This window comes from Nothobranchius furzeri, chromosome 16 (genome assembly GCF_043380555.1).
Source record: "Nothobranchius furzeri strain GRZ-AD chromosome 16, NfurGRZ-RIMD1, whole genome shotgun sequence".
NCBI classification, from domain to species: domain Eukaryota; kingdom Metazoa; phylum Chordata; class Actinopteri; order Cyprinodontiformes; family Nothobranchiidae; genus Nothobranchius; species Nothobranchius furzeri.
Window position 1 is genome coordinate 23,097,956 of NC_091756.1, and position 19,110 is coordinate 23,117,065.

Consider the following 19,110-nt stretch of genomic DNA (forward strand, 5'->3'; position numbering starts at 1 on the left):
GCTGCTGGCTACTTTAGGCCTGACTAATGTACTGTGGGTATAAATCCATGTGAAGTATTCATGTTTTGTTGAGGGTCACATCTTAGTGATAAAAACATCAATAGGTTCAAGTCATTAACTGACTTAATCGTTTTCAGTCCTAACTGTACCACGGCGACTCATCAACCTAACCTCAGCTATCTCTCACCTAATGTATCCTCTGTAATCTCCAACCTTGGAGTAAAAATGGACCAGGCTCTGAAGATGGATGCCCAGGTCAATAACACAGTTAAATCATGTTTTTTCCAACTAAGACGCATCTCAAAACTAAAGCACATCCTGAGTGTACGTCTTCTGAAATCGGTGGTCCACACTTTTATCACCTCTAGGCTGGATTACTCCAGCTCCTGCTTATACGGCATCAGTAAAGCAGCTCTTTCTAGACTTCAGCTGGTCCAGAATTCTGCAGCTAGGTTGCTGACTGGAGCTGACAGAAGACAACACATTTCTCCAATTCTGAAATCTCTCCACTGGTTGCCCGTGCAGTTCAGGATAAACTTCAAAATTATGCTTCTCACTTACAAATCCTTGAACCATCAAGCTCCTCCATATCTGTGTGAACTTGTCCATTACTACAACCCGCCGCGTGCTCTCAGGTCTGAAGATAAGCTCCTCCTAGCTGTTCCCAATGCACGTTTAAAAAGCCGTGGAGAGAGGGCTTTCTCTGTCTGTGCACCGAAGCTGAGGAACGCACTACCACTGCTAGTGAGGCTAGCACCAACAGCTAGCATTTTTAAATCACGCCTGAAAACTCACTACTTCAACCTAGCTACAACATAATTATGACCATCACTTACATCTGCATTGTTTATAAATGGACTCCACAATTATCGACTTCCGTATTATTGAGGTTCTTTGTAAAATGTTTTTTCCTATTTTTATTTCACCCTGTGTCTTAATGATTTTTAGCTGTTATTTTTGGGAATTTTGTTGTATTTCCTTTTTATCTTTTATCTGTGTTCGACATGTTTATATAACGCCGGTTTAATTAACCAACATTTTTAGTGTACAGCGCCTTGTTTTGTTGTAATGCCTTGTGAATGCGCTTTATCAATAAAATTGGATTGGATTGGAATTCATGACTAAAAAAATACATTTTATTTCTTTAACAAAAATGACTAAAAACACACACTTACTATATCTAATGGATTAAAGTCAGAAGGGGTAGAACCTGAAACATTGAACCAGAATGGATCACAATTAGTAATAATAATACACACATTCTAAAATGTCTTGTTTCTCCAAGGGGCAACATGAAGTTTCTCCCTACTGGAGCTGACTTGTGTTGAGCCGTGCATTCTGCTGTTCCCCTTGTCAGTTTGGATATGAGTGATCTACCTCAGACATGGCACTCTGGGTGTTTTGATAAGCAGCTCCTTGCATCGCTGTAATGATGCTGTTTCCTTTAAACTCGCTTCCATTGGGATTTCATGGGGTCATTTTTCAATTGTTTGGTGATTATGATTTATTTATACATATTCGTGTGTGTGTGCGTGTGTGTGTGTGTGTGTGTGTGCGCGTGTGTGTGTGTGCGTGCGTGAGTGGGGCTCAGGTTGGGTTCTGGAAGTTTTCACCTGTTACTCTGGGGGTGGCGTGTGTGTGTGTGTATTTCGGGGTGGGGTGGGGTGGGGGGGGGGGGGGGGGGTCTCAGAGCCACTGTAATTCTAAAGTAAAGAATTAACTAAAAAGTTTAACTAGCTGGTAAACGAAATAGTTATGTAGGTGCGTTAAATTGGGCGTCATGGCAGAAAATTGCCAAAAACAGGTTGAAAGCAAAACTGAACCCCCAGGAAAAAGCCTTTCATGTTCCTGTATTTTGAAGGCACTGCTTGGGGGTGGGGGTGGGGGGTGTCACCTGAGAAAAGGAGGTTGGACCTTTGAACTGGGTATGTTTGAGAAGTAGCTTGTTCAAACAGCTTTTTCAAGAACTCCTATCCTACCCTTAACTTAAACAGCAAGAGTTCATTATACTTGTTTATACACCAGTTTCCTTTCCAGCTTTCCTTCTGATCTAAACTACTAAAGCATTAAAGGTGGACTAGACTGTATCGACTTGCTTTTAGCACCCCTAGCATCTATTTGTAGAACTGAAAGCTTGCAGTGCTTTGGTCTTTTTAACAACTTAATGTCTCCCAGCCTTCCTTAGTACCCACAGGAGTGATTCATCACTCACAAGAGGAGTGGGAGAATGTCATGTGGCCAAAATAAAACTAATTATAAAATAAAACTGTGTTATTTGGAAAATAACCTTGCCTGGCAAGCCATCCTAAATATGTGAAAATATAGGAAGGTCACGGCCCATTGAAGGCTTTCAGTCAGGGGACGGGATCTACGGTTGTCTACTGTTGTTTTTCAAAGTGTGTCAGCGTGCAACTGGATAACAAGCAACATGATGTCAGTCACAGGGCCGTCCGCCATACACTGTCGAAGACGATGCAACATCTCACTCACCAAGTAGATAGAGCTCTGTGATTGGATCTGTACCAGACTGTCCGGGGCTGCGGAGGTTTCAATGGCGAGTGCGTAGACCATCCTTTAGCTTCAGCAGTTGAACAGACAATTTATTTCTACCTAAAATACCACAATTAAGGAGGTATGATTGGGCAGAAGGACAAACTGACCTGGAGCTGCTGAACAACATTCAGTCCTTCATTTTATTTTTATTTTTTATCAAATTGTGTTTCCATTTTATTCTTATTCTTATTATTAGAGTTAATGCACCTCCTCCATCATCTCACTTCCCTGGTTTTGTTCCACATACCGCTACTCAAGCACAGTGCAAGCTACCAATAAAATGCTTGGCAAGGACATTGTGTGGTTGCTTTACTCAGAGAATGTCAACCCCTCCCCCTCAAAACCAATCTCCACAAGTACATTGTGTGAGTTTTGTTTTGTTTTTCTCTGTTGTGGGCTTAGTAATTATGTTTAGGTAAAACTACAGCAGGAAGTTACTTCCCCTGAAGCAGAACGCGTCACCTGGATCAGCTCTCAGACACTGAGATGAGGAGGAGATCTAAAGGCAAGATGGCTGCTCCTGCATATTTTACAACCTGTTCTGCAGCCATCTGCTTCCTGACACACACGTTATATGCACATAAACACTTGACCTAGCAGTCAGATTTCACTTCTAAGAACACGTGGCTGTTTAAAAAGAGACGCAAACAAAAGGCTCATTAAACCAAATGTTCTTCAGGCCGAGATGCCTCTAAGCAGCTTCCATGCACTATAATAGCATCTTAACCAGGTCACCATAGAAACAAGTAAAAATTTTGCTCTAACAGTCCATTGGTAACCCTTTGATTCAACACAAATCAACAGCTGCTGTTACTTTGTATATGACAGGGTGCTTGTTATGATCACCCTGGTTTATTTGCATGGCCCAACCTCATAGCTCAGGCCACAGAAGAGGGTTCGCGATGCTCTATAGTGTTTGTTTCAATGTATGGATCAAATCCTACAATTGTTGCATCTGTTGAGCATCACCCTAAGCCATACAAAGATTTTTTGAATGACTCTTAGCTCTAACCACCGTGAGATTTTAAATTCAGTGGTACTACTTAAAACCAGATCAGTCACCTTCCAGCACGCTGCGCCTTGGTCCACACCTGCACGTTGTACTCTTAAAGCTAGGAGTCATCAAGTTGAGCATCTATATAAGGGACTGGACTTCATATTCACAAGGAACTGTATTTATGTCACAGGCTTTTTTACTGGGATAGAACAAAACAGGCTAAAACCTGCCATTCCACTGCCATAATATCCTCCAATAAGAGCGACTCTAAAACTCTGCTCTCTCTGCTTCGGTCAATAACAAGTCCTCCTGATTCCTTACCGTCCCATTGCTAATCAAGAGGTTTTTTTTGTCATTACCTCACGCAAATTTTAATTAAACATTTTAGACAAATGATGCCTGTGCACAACGCAATCACTTGATCGTCAAAAGCTGTGGTTTTTGTACTGCTCCTGGGGGGGGGGATTGGGGGGAGTACCGGTACTGGAGCTGAGCCCAGCTGACTTTTTATTTTTTTCCTGTATTTCTCCTTACATAGCTCAGCTACTACAGTCGATGAATGTGACCATCTGTCTCTACCGCGAATGTTCTGTTTGTCTTAGCACCCTAGCCTGGCCTGCCCGACTCGTCCTCTGTTTAATTCTGCACAGACAATCTGGTAACTCAAAGGCAGAGAGGCACGTGAGGGGCGGGACTACGCAGCTCAAAAACAACCAGTCAGAAAAAAGACGGAAATGCCGACTCTACTGCGTGATGCTGTCGTTTTTTTAGCTGTAGAAGAAAAAGTCGTCTGGCGACGGCGCAAACATCTTTTTTTTTTTTTTTTTTTTAGAAGAAATGATTTTAGCGCTTCTACTTGTTTTAAAGTCATTCAAGTCATTCAGAACAGTGGAAAAAGTCACAGCGAACTTCGCCGCCGTCTTCGATGTTGATGAGAAACTGAGCGTCGCTGTGTGTGGCGTCCGCAACGCCACACACAGCGACACACACAGGGTGCAGATCATTCACTGGCTGAACTTTAAATCACCACATATCTCCACCACTTTAATAAAAAACCTAAAACACATCTCACACAACGTTCTATTCATTGCAATCAATCGTAATTTGTCATTTAAGTATCTTATTTTCCTTCTGCTTGTATGTACTATATGGACATTTTCTTATTTCTATTTTAATGTTTTAATTTCCTTTTACGGTTCGATGACCTTGAGTTTTTGGAAAGGTGCCTTAATCAAAATGTTTTGTTATAGTTGTAACATTTGTAAGTGGTCACAATTAATGAACTGTCAAAAAAATATGAAAGAACAACAAAATAAAATGTTCCATAAAAATATTATAATCCATTAATATTTTTGAACCTTTAATATCCGATTGACACGGGAAGTAGGTAGTTGGGTTGCCAGGGAATCAACACTTACCAATAATTTGATACAGAAGCAAAAATATGCTTTATAAAAATCTATTTATAAATGACTAATGATTATACAGAATAACTGAGACAATAGAGCTCTGGGAGTTGACGTCACTTCTCCCGGCATGCAACAGTTCAAATCGAAACAGCGCCATATTGGCAGGTAGAAGCCGGCAGCTGGACTATTTGTTTTTGTCAGAAAACTCAATCAGACAGGAAATATGGTAGATTCCTTTTGTGCCCCAGGATGCAGAACAGACATGGACGACATAAGGAATGAGCCATCTACAGGATTCCCCAAGATACGGACCGCCGCAAACGTTGGATGATTGTAATAAAACGCGCTAGTGACCGGGCTGAAATGAAACTGTGGGATCCCGAGAGTAAAGGATTTCGCTTATGCAGCGACCACTTCATATCAGGTACTTAAACCAACGTTTCCTCAACTGTGTGTGGTATTTATTTTAAATGCTTTTATTACGATCCTTAGTGGGCTTCCTAAACTTATTTTGGCGTGGCTTTTTCTGTCTTATTACTCATAGCAACAAGTAAACATCACGTAAAACGGTGCCTCATGAGTTCTGCGTGCTGCCGTTTCCGTGTTTTATGATCACAGCAATTAACCGGCTAAGCTGTATTTAATTTTTAAGCAACGGTTGATCAATTGCCAGATCACACATAAAAAGCACTTTGGATTGCTATTATCTGTCTCACCGAGACAGATCTCAGACAGATCCTGAGACGCTCCTGCCTGACATATTTATTTTATTCACGGAAAAAAAAAATCAAACTAGTGATTTCTCTTGGTGTTCAGTTTATACATTCAAACAGCACAGCACTCTAATTAAACTACTTAAGTGTAAATCTGTTATTTGTCCATCCATCCATTTTCATCCGCTTATCCGGAGTCGGGTTGCGGGGGCAGTAGCGTCGAGAGTCCCAGACTTCCCTCTCCCCAGCCTCCTGAGCCAGCTCCTCCAGGGGAATCCCAAGAGGTTCCCCGGCCAGGTCCAGTAAGAAGTCCGCTCCGACAGCTTCTGGCGTTTTTAAAAAGTATCCCAGGGGCACGGTAAGGGTCGGAGATGTTTAGTCTATTTAATTTCTGACTATATAAAACAATTTCTTTGGTTTTAAAGTGTGAAGTAAAATCCGACGAAGTAAAATCCAAGCTGATCCCGTTCACGTTCATGGTTAAGATCCGTGTTTGTTTAGCTTCTTTTACCTGCCAATATGGCATCTACTGAGAGTCACGTGGGGTCTGGAGCTCTATAACCAACTCTGGTTGCTGGAAGCTGATTGGTTGCACTTGGCGGTAAGGAGTTTCCTGCTTCCTGTTTTCAGTGTTGCACTACGTGTAGCTGTTTGGTGTTTGGGACTCGCTAAATCTGATTTAATTTCTCTGTACTAGGATATCTCTGAGTTATTGTAGCACATAAGCATGCTAAAACACACATTTTCTGTTGCTCCTCCTAGCTTTTAGGGAACCATTTGAGTTCGCATGCAGTTTATTTGGTGTTGAACAGTTTGCTCGTCCAGTTAGCTTAGCCTCAGCACGGCTATGGCTACTTCAGTCTCTGCTTCTCTGTCTCCTATCTCTTGCTCTCTGTGTCAGATGTTTAGTTACTCCTCTGCCTCCTTTAGCGATAATGGTACGTGTAATAAATGTAGAATTTTTGTAGCTTTGGAGGCGAGGGTGTCGGAACTGGAGTCCCGGCTCTGCGCTGTTGAAAAACCCGTAAACAGCCATAGCTACTTAGCTAGCGCGGGACTAACTAGCTCAGAACAACCCTGTAGCGATCCTCCAGCAGAACCAGAGCAGCCGGGACCTCAGGCCGGCTGGGTGACGGTACGCAGGAAGCATAGAACCCAGCCTGTGGGCCACCACCAACCCGTCCACGTTTCTAATAGATTTTCCCCGCTCAGTGACGCACCCACTGACAAGCCGACTCTGATCATTGGCTGCTCCATAGTCATAAACATGGCATTAGAGGCTCCAGCAACCATAGTTAAATGTTTACCTGGGGCCAGAGCGGGCAACATTAAATCTTACCTGAAACTGCTGGCTAAGGATAAAAGTAAATACAGTAAGATTTTTATTCACGCTGCGGTAACGACACCCGGTCACGCCAATCAGAGGTCACTAAAATTAATGTTGCTTCAGTGTGCAAGTTTGCCAAAACAATGTCAGACTCCGTAATTTTCTCTGGCCCCCTGCCTGATCGGACCAGTGACGACATGTTTAGCCGCATGATGTCCTTCAACTGCTGGTTGTCTAGGTGATGTCCTGAAAACAACGTGGGCTACATTGATAATTGGAAAACTTTTTTGGGAAAACCTGGTCTGATGCGAAGAGACGGCATCCATCCCACTTTGGATGGAGCAGCTCTTCTTTCTAGGAACATGACCAGTTTTATTAGTCCTCCATGACATCCCAGGGTCCAGACCAGGAAGCAGAGTCATAGTTTAACACACCCCTCTGCAGCTTCTGTATTGTTACCCACCCACTACCCCATAGAGACAGTGTCCTGTCCACGGCCAAAATCACACAGATTAAATATCAGGCTTAATAAAGCAAATCATGGAAATCTCATAAATATTAGAACAAATTCAACTGAGCAGAAAACTAGAAAAATTAAATGTGGGTTGTTGAACATTAGATCCATTTTTTCTAAGACTTTGCTAGTTAATGACTTGATTTGTGATAATCAGATGTCTTTGCTCTCTCTCACAGAATCCTGGCTGCAGCAAGAGGACTATGTTTGCTTAAACGAGTCGACTCCTTCAAATTATTTAAATCATCATATTGCTCGAAGTACAGGGCGAGGAGGAGGAGTAGCAACCATTTTTCATTCTGACTTATTAATCAGTCCCTTACCAATTAATAGCTACAGTTCATTCGAACATCTTACTCTTAGTTTTCCTAATCCAGATTGCAAAACTGTAAAACCACTCTTCTTTGTAGTTTTATATCGTCCACCAGGCCCTAACTCTGAGTTTTTGGATCAGATCTCTGATTTTTTATCTGATTTGGTGCTAAATACTGATAAGGTCATTGTAGTGGGGGATTTTAATATTCATGTGGACATTGAAAATGATAGCCTCAATGTAGCCTTTAGTACTATCATGGACTCAATTGGTTTTACTCAAAGAATACATAGCTCCACCCACTCCTGCCATCATGCATTAGACCTTGTGCTGACTTATGGCATAGAGTGTGAGGAAATAACGATCTTTCCACATAATCCAGTCTTCTCGGACCACTTTCTGATAACCTTTGAGTTTTTTATAACTGAGTTCTCGAGACATGAAAGTAAATTTCACTATAGTTGGTCTCTATCTGACAACACAGTTGCATCTTTTAAGTCAACTGTTCCATCTTTACTGTCCTCCCCATCTCAGAGGCATGTAGCAGAGGGCAATATTTTCAGTTCTAGCCCCTCACAAATTGATGCCTTAGTTCATCATGCTAATTCCTCTTTACGTGTGGCATTAGATGATGTTGCCCCTTTAAAAAAGAAGGTTATTAGGAACAGGAAGTTGGCTCCCTGGTTTAATTCTCATTTACGAGCCTTAAAACAAAACTCTAGGAAATTGGAGAGAACATGGCGCTCTACGCACCATGAGGAGGCCTACCTATCCTGGAAAAATAGTCTTGTGCTTTATAAAAATAAGCTTCGACAAACTAGAACTGCTTATTTCTCAGCATTAATTGAGGAGAATAAGCATAATCCTAAATTTCTTTTCAGTACAGTTGCCAAACTTACACAAAATCATAGCCCTGAACCATCTATTCCCTTAGCCCTCAGCAGCAATGACTTCATGGGATTTTTTACAAGTAAAATTAATTCTATTAGAAACAAAATCTTTAGCATCCTCCCTAATGCGATTTCTTCTTCCTCAGTAAGTGAGGCAGCATCAGAGGTGACTGTAGAACCTCATCTGTGCTTGAACCGTTTTGATCCAGTTGAGCTTTCAGATTTATCAAAAATATTAGCTTCATCTAACCCTTCAACTTGCATTTTGGATCCAATCCCAACCAAATTATTTAAAGAAGCATTTCCTTTGGTTACTGCCCCCATTCTAGATATAATAAATCTATCCTTAGTAAATGGATACCTACCACAGGATTTTAAGGTTGCTGTAATCAAACCTTCACTTAAAAAGCCTTTTCTGGATCCAGATGTCCCAATGAATTATAGACCAATATCTAACCTTACATTTTTATCCAAAGTCCTGAAGAAAATGGTGGCCATCCAAGTATCTGAGCATTTAAAAACTAATGCTCTGTTTGAGGAATTTCAGTCTGGTTTTAGAGAGTATCACAGCACTGAAACTGCGTTTAGTGAGAGTTACAAATGATATTCTCATGGCCTTAGATAAGAATCTTGTGTCTGTTCTAGTCTTGTTAGATCTCAGTGCTGCCATTGAAACAGTTGATCACAATGTTCTTTTAGAAAGACTTGAACATGTTGTAGGGATCAAAGGAACAGTGTTAGGCTGGTTTAAATCCTACCTGTCTGACAGATTTTATTTTGTAAATGTACATGACAAATAGTCTTCATACTCCAGGGTTACTTGTGGAGTACCACAGGGTTCAGTGCTTGGACCAGTTCTTTTTACTATGTATATGCTCCCAATTGGTAAAATCATTAGAAAGCATGGGATAAACTTCCACTGTTATGCTGACGATACTCAGTTATTTGAGTTATTTATACATTAACCATGATGAACCTAATCGGTTGGGTAGATTACAGGCTTGTCTTGAGGACATAAAAAATTGGATGAATCTTAACTTTTTGCTTTTAAATCAAGACAAGACGGAAGTTCTCATCTTTGGACCAGAAATCCAGAAAAGGAAATTGCTTAACCCGGAATTCCACTACCTCCGCTCCGCTCCAACACAAACGCCGGAGCAAAACCGGTCCCGTTGTAGTCAATCAGAGCAATTCCACTACTGCGGCCGTGCTCCGGCAGTGCGGCGCCGTGCGCCACCCTCTGTTTCGGCGTCCGGCAAAAATAGAATCGATCCCATTTTCGCCGGACGCCGGAGCACCTCCGCAGTAAATAGACAGAAATCACAACCGTCCAACAGGAAAAGGAGCAAGCACACTTTCTGTTTTTCACAATAAATCGATAAACAAAAGGCTTTTTTTGTTTCATATGAACAGGTTTAACAACTTTTAACAACTATCAATGGCGGCTGAAGTTTAAATGCACAAAAGTAAGCCATAAATAAATACAGTTTCCACTATCAAAGTAGTCACACTTTGTTGATCCAAACACTGCTGATCTCTCAACACAAATGATGGGCAGATTAAACAGTTCATGCCCATGCTTCTCCCACACAACGGGTGTTTGGATCTAACTTCCGCGTTTATTGCTCGGACTGTATCGCAAGATCTCGAAAATCCCGCGCATGCTTGTTTGCCCCCCTCAGGTCTCCGCACCGGAGCGGAGCCGTTGTAGAGCGGGTACCAGTAAAAATTGAGTTCGGAAGCGAGCAGCTGCGCAAGGCGGGGGCGGACCGGAGCGGAGCGGAGGTAGTGGAATTTGGGGGTTAGTCAATCACCTGACCTGAATGGCATTACATTAATCTCCGAGAACAAAGGAAACTTGGTGTTATCTCTGACCAGGACATGTCATTCAAATCCCAGGTTAAACAGGTTTGCAGGATTTTCCTTTTTCCACCTTCCAGGAGTGATGCTGAAAAACTAGTTCATGCATTTATTACAACAAGACTAGATTACTGTAATTCATTACTCTCAGGAAGTCCACAGAATGTAGTTAAAAGTCTTCAGCTTGTCCAAAATGCTGCAGCTAGAGTTCTGATGAGAATTAAAAAGAGAGATCATATCTCTCCTGTCTTAGCTTCCCTACATTGGCTACCTGTTAAATTCAGAATAGATTTTAAGATCCTCCTTCTCACATATAAAGCTCTTAATAATCAAGCTCCATCATACATCAGTGATCTGATTGTTCCATACATTCCTAACCGAGCACTTCGCTCTCAGACTGCAGGTTTACTGGTGGTTCCCAGAATATCTAAAATTAGGATGGGAGGCAGATCTTTTAATCATCAGGCTTCTCTCCTGTGGAACCAGCTCCCAGCTTTAGTCCGTGAGGCAGACACCTTGTCTACTTTTAAGACTAGGCTTAAAACCTTTTTATTTGATAGGGCCTATGGTTAAAATCTGATGTTAGCCTAAATCTGGACAAGTGGGGGAGTAGAGGGAGGTGGAGTGTACAGTCGGTAAAGATGGCTCTCCCTTGCCCTGCCTCAACATGCCTCCATCTAAATAGGATAGATTATCCAGTTATCTCTGTAGGTATGCTGCTATAGGCTTAGACTGCTGGAGGATACACTGACCACTTTTCACACTCTGCTACTTTCTTCTACTATCTGCTCTTTAACTGTATTATTTTCTGCTATTTCAGCTGTTAACTTTATTTTTTTCTCTAAGCATTTTTCTCCCCAGAAGAAGCTACAATGATGTTCTGCTGAGCTGTGGTGGCCTCATGGAGGGGGCCATCGTCTAGCACACTTCTGCTAACCACTTAATAATTCTCCCTCTCCTGATAATAACTTTTTACTTTCTTTGACATTGAATGTGCTACTACTAGTTTACCCGTTTAATTATAGATCCACTAGGATAAATACAATAAAGTTTATCTCTCGCCAAATAGAATATTTACTAAGAAATCACAATATAACTATAGACGCATTACTTTGTCTTGTGTGTGTGTGTGTGTGTGTGTGTGTGTGTGTGTGTGTCTGCTCTGTCTTCTCAATCCCCAGTGAGTCGTGGAGGATGACTGCTTATACTGAGCCTGGATTCTCTGGAGGTTTCTTCCTGTTAAAAGGGAGTTCTCCTCTCCACTGTCACTTTATGCTTGCTTAGTATGAGGATTGCTGTAAAGACACTGACACTAGTCAGTGACTTGATGCAATTTGCTGGGTTCCTTATATAGGAAACATTATTTCTGATTGGCTTAATGAACTGACCTGAATTGGAATGTTTATTATGTGAAGTGCCTTGAGACAACTCTTGTCGTGAGTTGGCACTGTATAAATAAATTTGAATTTAATTGAATTAATGAAACATAACTTTAACTCATTCACTGCCATTGACAACTTTTGCATTGTTTTACTGTGTGGGCGTTGGAACGAGCCCCCGCACCTTGAGAACAAGCATCCCAGCTCCAAAGCCGATCTTCCTCCACATATGTCTCACGTCACGAGATCAGGAAGCAGAAAATTCATGTATTAGGAGATCATTTTGGGCGGCTGCTGTAAAAAAAAGTGAGGCGCGAACCGGAAAAGCTTCTTCCGATCACAATTCGACAACGGATTATGAAAGAGCGGATCACTCTGAAACGTGCGGATTCTTCCTGATGTAAGAGGTGAGTCTCTGCTTTGTTTTGGTAGTTTTGGCGTTGACATCATCCTAGAGCGCAACGTTCTGTGACTCTCAAAAAAACTATGAAAACACTGAAAAAAGCTGACAGCGAAGGGCTTTTCTGATGATGAAACGGCTGGCAGTGAGTGAGTTAAGAGTCTAATTATCTTAGGAAAGATGTGAAGTGTGGGATTGTAAGAATAATCTGGCTGAATTTAGTGATGTTTGATGAGTTATCAAATTAGTCTCAAGGCATCCAACAGCAGTATGCAGGTCTACCCTACCAGTGTGATGGTTCCCGGAGATCTGGCTGGAAAAGCAAAGTCTTCTCGGCAAGGCTGACCAGTGGAATTAGACTTCTGAGGTATTCCAAGGTCATAGCCCCTTTAGAATACGACCGAGCCGGGCAGCGGTATACACTCTGGGTGTCTGCTGGCGGCTCACGGCTTATTTTGCGTCTGCTGAAGTTGTTGCAGGTTAAAACAAGGAATGGCTGTTTGGTTTGGAAAAAGGATGGTTCTATGCCGCTAGAGGTGTTCTATTGTGAGATCTGGGTTGATCTCACAAGAGGTGTTCATTTAGCAATTTGCCTGGAACTGGAGTGTAGAGGAAGTGTCTCTGATCAGAAATAATGCATCTCAACAATAAACAGTTATTTTGATTCATTATTACTGTCATGCAATCAAGTCTTCCATTGGTCTTTGATTGCAATTACCGTATTTTCCGGAGTATAAGTCGCACCAACCATAAAATGTATAATGAAGAAGAAAAAAAATCATATATATAAGTCACATTTTGGGGGAAATTTTATTATTTTTCTTACAAAATCTGAGACCAAGCATTTCACATTGCAAGACAAGTACCGGTAACAATAACAGAATAAACAATGCGGGCGCAGCAGCGCGCCACGGTCTCCAGCAGAGGATGGCAGTGTTTCAAACCCTCCCAGCAGGGCAGAGGAGCTGAAACCTGGACTGGAGCCGGCCTGCAGCAGCGCGGTTTACATAATTTGGTATTTAAGTCACTTTGGTATATAAGTCGCAGGACCAGCCAGACTATGAAAAAATGTGACTTATAGTCCGGAAAATACGGTAATCTGTAAAGTGTGAAAATCATCGTATGAAACAGAGGATTATTCTTTTATTAAAGTTAGAGTTCTGTCTTCTTTTGGAGTCTTGTGGGCACAGATAAGGGAGCAAGAGCGACTCTGTGAAGATGGTTTCCCAGATGGCGAGGTCATAAACAGAGCATGTGGTCTGGTTATGAAAGCAGGGAGTCGAGCTTTAGCACACTGATGGAGATGGCTGTGAACATGGCCTTTCCAACGCTACATTATTATTATTATTATTATTATTATTATTATTGTTATCCATGCATTCATTATTATTATCTCTAAATAAAAAGCATTACTCTTCACTAGCCCTTATATTTCATCAGAATTTTCCCAGAGTGAAAGAAACTGAAAGCAAGTTCACGTCACAACTCACAGCCAGTCGGATGCTGACTTCACGATCATCTCTAATTCTTTGCCAGATGAAACAATAGAAAACTAGTCTTCATCCCTTGCAGGTGGAGGGACAGCGATGCAGTGCTGTGGACAGTGTATGGATCGCAGGCAGTGTGAAGAGCTGTGAAAGACAAAGCCACGACAGAGAGGACAGGAAACAGTATGTCCAGTGGACTGAAGGCTGATGGGAGAGAGGCAGGAGGGCGGGGGCGCAGGATGGGGCCCTACCTCCCGTGATCACTGAACACTGAACCCTAGCCACCATGGTGGGTGGTCGTGGTCGGTGGTAGTGAGGGCGTTTAAAGGGAAACAAACAGCATGCTGGAATACTCTGTACCTTTCAGTGTGCCGTCAGAGAGAGCCCAACTCACCCCCGGAATCATTAAATCTAGAGGGATGAAACCGTGTTAGTCAGAAGCAGAAGGAAGGAAGGAAGGAAGGAAGGAAGGAAGGAAGGAAGGAAGGAAGGAAGGAAGGAAGGAAGGAAGGAAGGAAGGAAGGAAGGAAGGAAGGAAGGAAGGAAGGAAGGAAGGAAGGAAGGAAGGAAGGAAGGAAGGAAGGAAGGATGGCTGAGAGACAGAAACGAGAGAGAGAGAGAGAGAAAGAGGGAGAGAGAGAGAGAGAGAAAGAGGGAGAGAGAGAGAGAGAGAGAGAAAGAGGGAGAGAGAGAGAGAGAGAAAGAGAGAGAAAGAGGGATGGAGTAAGGCCAGAAGGAAGCGATGAAAGATTAAGCTGGTTTATGTTCCTATCTGATGTCTTTCCAGTTATTCTGAGTCCAGGTCTTCGGATTAGCAAATCTGATGTTGTTGCCGTTCGGAAGTTGTCGATTTCAAAAACAAAGCTGTCAGAACATGGAAACTGACACCTGTTGCACTATAATGTAATGACATATGCTTGCAAATCATGGATTTTTGTCAGGAACCTTGCCTGTCTCTGTTCATACAACACATAAATAAAGTTCCCTTTCAAAAAACCCCAAACAAGAAACACCCAGCCAGGAAAAGGGCCCCTCTCCCCGCCCATAACAGGAAGGGAACATTCTAAATACAAAAACTGATGACAGATGAAAGGGGCTGGGCTTCCTCATACACCGTTTGTACATGTAGACCGTGTGTGATGAACTCATGGAAGACACCAGCTGCAAAAAGTACGACTGTTTTTTATCTGTATTTCTCAAGAGCTCGGCGGAAACAGTTCATCAATTAACTTATATTTATTAGTAAAGTCACAGTCTGAAACTGTAGGAACTATTAGTGTCCACTGCTGCTTCTACATTTCTTTTCTTAGTTTTCTTTAAAAAAAAAAGACAAAAGTGCCTTCAGAATAAGGGGTAAAATCGGGTAAGAAAGGCACCAAATTCAAAAGAAGGCTAATGCCAGCAGGTGCTAGCGCCGCTTGTTTGGGGTGTAGGAAGCAGTGGAAAGGGTAAAAAAATAAAAACAGTTACCTATACAGCCACAGGGGAGGAGGTGGGGGGAGCAAGTGGGCCATAAAGTCTAAACCCTAAAAATTCTTCCTTCCACATTTTGGTCTATAATTGCCCCTGCGGCTGTACTAAACTGCATGCAGAAGAGAAGAAGGGAGGGGGGTCACCTTGTTTTTGATTTTAGCATTTAAATGATAAACAACCCCCACTCCCTCTGGCTCTGAGTGTCCACTACCATGCAAGCCCTGGTTTCAGCACCCACTGGGCATGCTCCAATGGGCCATTCCAAGCACGGCATCTACGGTCGACCAGGCAAGGTAAGGGAGGAGGGAAAGGGAAGGGGTGGGGTGGGGTGACTCTAGGGGTCAGCTGGTCTGACTCTGTAAATCTCTTAGTTTTGGGACCTTTTCTCAACTCCCAGCTTGAATCCAGGGTTGAGGAAAAGCACCTCAACTGTGTTTGTCCCTACTGAGCCAGGGCAGATAACCACTAGACTATTGTATGAATTGTCCTGAGGGTTTATAAGAAGAGAGGAGGAGGGCTGTCAATAGAAAGGGGAGAATCTATCGCAGAGCAGCTGTTGGAACTAGCTTACTAATTGCATTCTTCTTGACTCGGCCAAACAAAATTAAAAAGCAAAAGAAAGTAAAGGCTCAAGCTTTAATCAAGCAGGACTCAGAAAGATGTGGAAAGACTACCGACCAGCCAGCTCCTTCTCCTTACTCCGTCTCTTTTTCTCCATTCGTTTCAGTCTCTTCTCCTCCCTGCGCTTGGCCTCCTCGGCCTCCTGGTGGCGTCGGCACTTGTGGAAGTTCTCCACCACAACGCCCACAAACATATTGAGCACGAAAAAGGCAACAATCAGCAGGAAGGAGATGAAGTAGAGCAGCATCCATGGGTTGTTGTTCAGTTTGGGCTAAAAAATACACAAAATTAGAGACTGATTTTAGGGAACTATGAACATATGAAATGATTTTATTGAGCAACAGCCATGAAACTGAATACATTTTCTGAGTGAAGCTGAATTTTCTTACTTGTTGGTCAACTCCTACTGCATCAAGTCCATCATACATAATATCCACCCATCCATCTTTTGAGGCTAAAACAAATAGAGACATCAAAGCCTGGAAGGGAAAGAATAAGGTCTGTTTTAGTCCTTACAGTGACAATGTGTAGTTTATACCGTTCAACTCTGGAACTATCCATCAAAAGTAAACGTTGTTGTAAATTATTTAAAAGATGCTCAGTTGAAGAAAAATATTGGCAGTTTTATAACATATAACCATAAAAATCTGTTCTACAATACATGGGAGTGGGTCTCAGTCTCTGGGCGACGCCATATTGGATGCCATGTTTCTATGTACGGAAGGCCGCAAGGAAAAAAACAAATTTAATGATCTGTAACAAGTGGCAACAAAACTTTAACCATTAAAAACATTTACCTCTTCACTCGTTTCCAGTGATGAAAGAGAATCTGATGTTATGGTTATTTAGCTGGTGATTGCTCTTCCAGGGATTTTTGACCCTAAAGGCTAGCCGTAGGTCTTAAACACAAAGTAATGCTTGCAATCAATTAGGTACGTACTGCCCCCTATCGTCTGGGGAAACTACTAACTGTCACTTTAACATAAAGAATATGTGTAACAATCTCCTCAAAATAAATAAAGCTGCCTTGACTCACCAGGACTAACATTCTGATAAATATCTCATGGCAGAAATACTAACGAGGTTTGTGTATATATATATATACTCAAAAAAATATAAACGCAACACCTTTGTTTCTGCTCCGATTTTTCATGAGATGGACTTAAAGATCTAAAATTCATTCCAGATACACAATATTACCATTTCTCTCAAACAATGTTCACAAATCAGTCTAAATGTGTGACGGTGAGCACCTGTGCTTTGCTGAAATAATCCATCCCACCTCACAGGTGTGCCACATCAAGATGCTGATCTGACATCAGTAGTGCACAGGTGTACCTTATACTGCCCACAATAAAAGGCCACCCTGGAATGTGCAGTTTTGTCTCACAGCAAAATGCCACAGATGTCAAAAGCATTGAGGGAGCGTGCAATTGGCATGCTGACAGCAGGAATGCCAACCAGATCTGTTGCTCATGCATTGAATGTTCGTTTCTCCACCATAAGCCGTCTCCAAAGGCGTTTCAGAGAATATGGCAGTACATCCAACCGGCCTCACAACCGCAGACGACGTGTAACCACACCAGCCCAGGACCTCCACATCCAGTAGGTTCACCTCCAAGATCATCTGAGACCAGCCAATCGGACAGCTGCTGAAACAATTGGTTTGCAAAACCAAACAATTTCTGCACAAACTGTCAGAAATTGTCTCAGGGAAGCTCAACTGCATGCTTGTCATCCTCATCGGGGTCTTGACCTGACTCCAGCTCGTCGCAGTAACAGACTTGAGTGGGCAAATGCTCACATTCGATGGCGTCTGGCACGCTGGAGAGGTGTTCTCTTCACGGATGAATCTCGGTTTACATTGTTCAGGGCAGATGGCAGACAGCGTGTGTGGCGTCGTGTGGGTGAGCACTTTGCTGATGTCAATGTTGTGGATGGAGTGGCCCATGGTGGTGGAGGGGTTATGGTATGGGCAGGCATCTGTTGCGGACGAAGAACACAGGTGCATTTTATTGATGGCATTTTGAATGCACAGAGATACCGTGATGAGATCCTGAGGCCCATTGTTGTGCTGTACATCCGTGAACATCACCTCATGTTTCAGCAAGATAATGCACGGCCCCATGTTGCAAGGATCTGTACACAATTCTTGGAAGCTGAAAATGTCCCAGTTCTTGCATGGCCAGCATACTCACCAGACATGTCACCCATTGAGCATGTTTGGGATGTGCTTGAGCGGCGTATACAACAGCGTGTACCAATTACCCCAATATCCAACAACTTCGCACAGCCATTGAAGAGGAATGGGCCAACATTCCACAGGCCACAATTGACAATCTAATAAACTCTACGCGAAGAAGATGTGTTGCACTGCATGAGGCTAATGGTGGTCACACCAGATACTGACCGGTTCTGAGTCCCCAGACCCCCAATAAAGCAAAAAAAACTGCACATTCCAGGGTGGCCTTTTATTGTGGGCAGTATAAGGTACACCTGTGCACTACTCCTGATGTCAGATCAGCATCTTGATGTGGCACAAGTGTGAGGTGGGATGGATTATCTCAGCAAAGCAGGAGTGCTCACTATCACACATTTATACTGATTTGTGAACAATGTTTGAGAGAAATGGTAATATTGTGTATCTGGAATGAACTTTAGATCTTTAAGTCCATCTCATGAAAAATCGGAGCAGAAACAAATGTGTTGTGTTTATATTTTTGTTGAGTGTGTAGATATATTTGTATACATATATATATATAATACTTGTCTTGGACTTTCAGTGGCCCCCTGTACAAGTGTGGCATTATATCTTATTCCCGTGTGTGTGAATGTGCGCATGAAAGGGTGAATGTAAAGTGCTTTGGGAGTTCTAGGACTCTAGAAGATAAGATCTTAAACATGATCCTGAGAAGAACCAGAAGCCAATGAAGGGACTTGAAGATGGGAGTAACATACTCGTTTTGCTTTGCCCCTGCCAGTATGTGAGCAGCCATATTCTGAACCCTTTGAAGGCGTCAGACTGAGCAGTGATTTAAGCGGAAATAAAGGGAACTCCAATAGTCTAGTCTACAGGTAACAGATGGACGACTTGTTCTAACACCCTAGCAGGAAGATATGGCTGAACCGTTGCCAGAAGTCTCAGATGAAAAAAAAAACCTGACTGTACTACCA

The 19,110-nt window shown here is 42.5% G+C and overlaps 1 protein-coding gene across 15 annotated transcripts in view; it reads right to left on the reverse strand.

Moving 5' to 3' along the window:
* Positions 1-19,110, reverse strand: part of cacna1g (calcium channel, voltage-dependent, T type, alpha 1G subunit) — a 452,092-nt gene that overhangs the window by 76,182 nt on the left and 356,800 nt on the right. For 7 of the 15 annotated variants that reach the window (XM_054748980.2, XM_054748979.2, XM_054748974.2 and 4 more), the window contains 3 exons: positions 16,326-16,415; positions 16,015-16,207; positions 14,203-14,253 (listed from right to left, as the gene is read on the reverse strand). In XM_054748980.2, coding sequence (XP_054604955.2) covers positions 14,203-14,253; positions 16,015-16,207; positions 16,326-16,415 — 334 coding nt within the window. Of the gene's footprint in view, positions 1-14,202; positions 14,254-15,993; positions 16,208-16,325; positions 16,416-19,110 lie in introns of all 15 variants that reach the window. The other 8 variants (XM_054748983.2, XM_054748981.2, XM_054748976.2 and 5 more) reach the window with 2 other exon arrangements.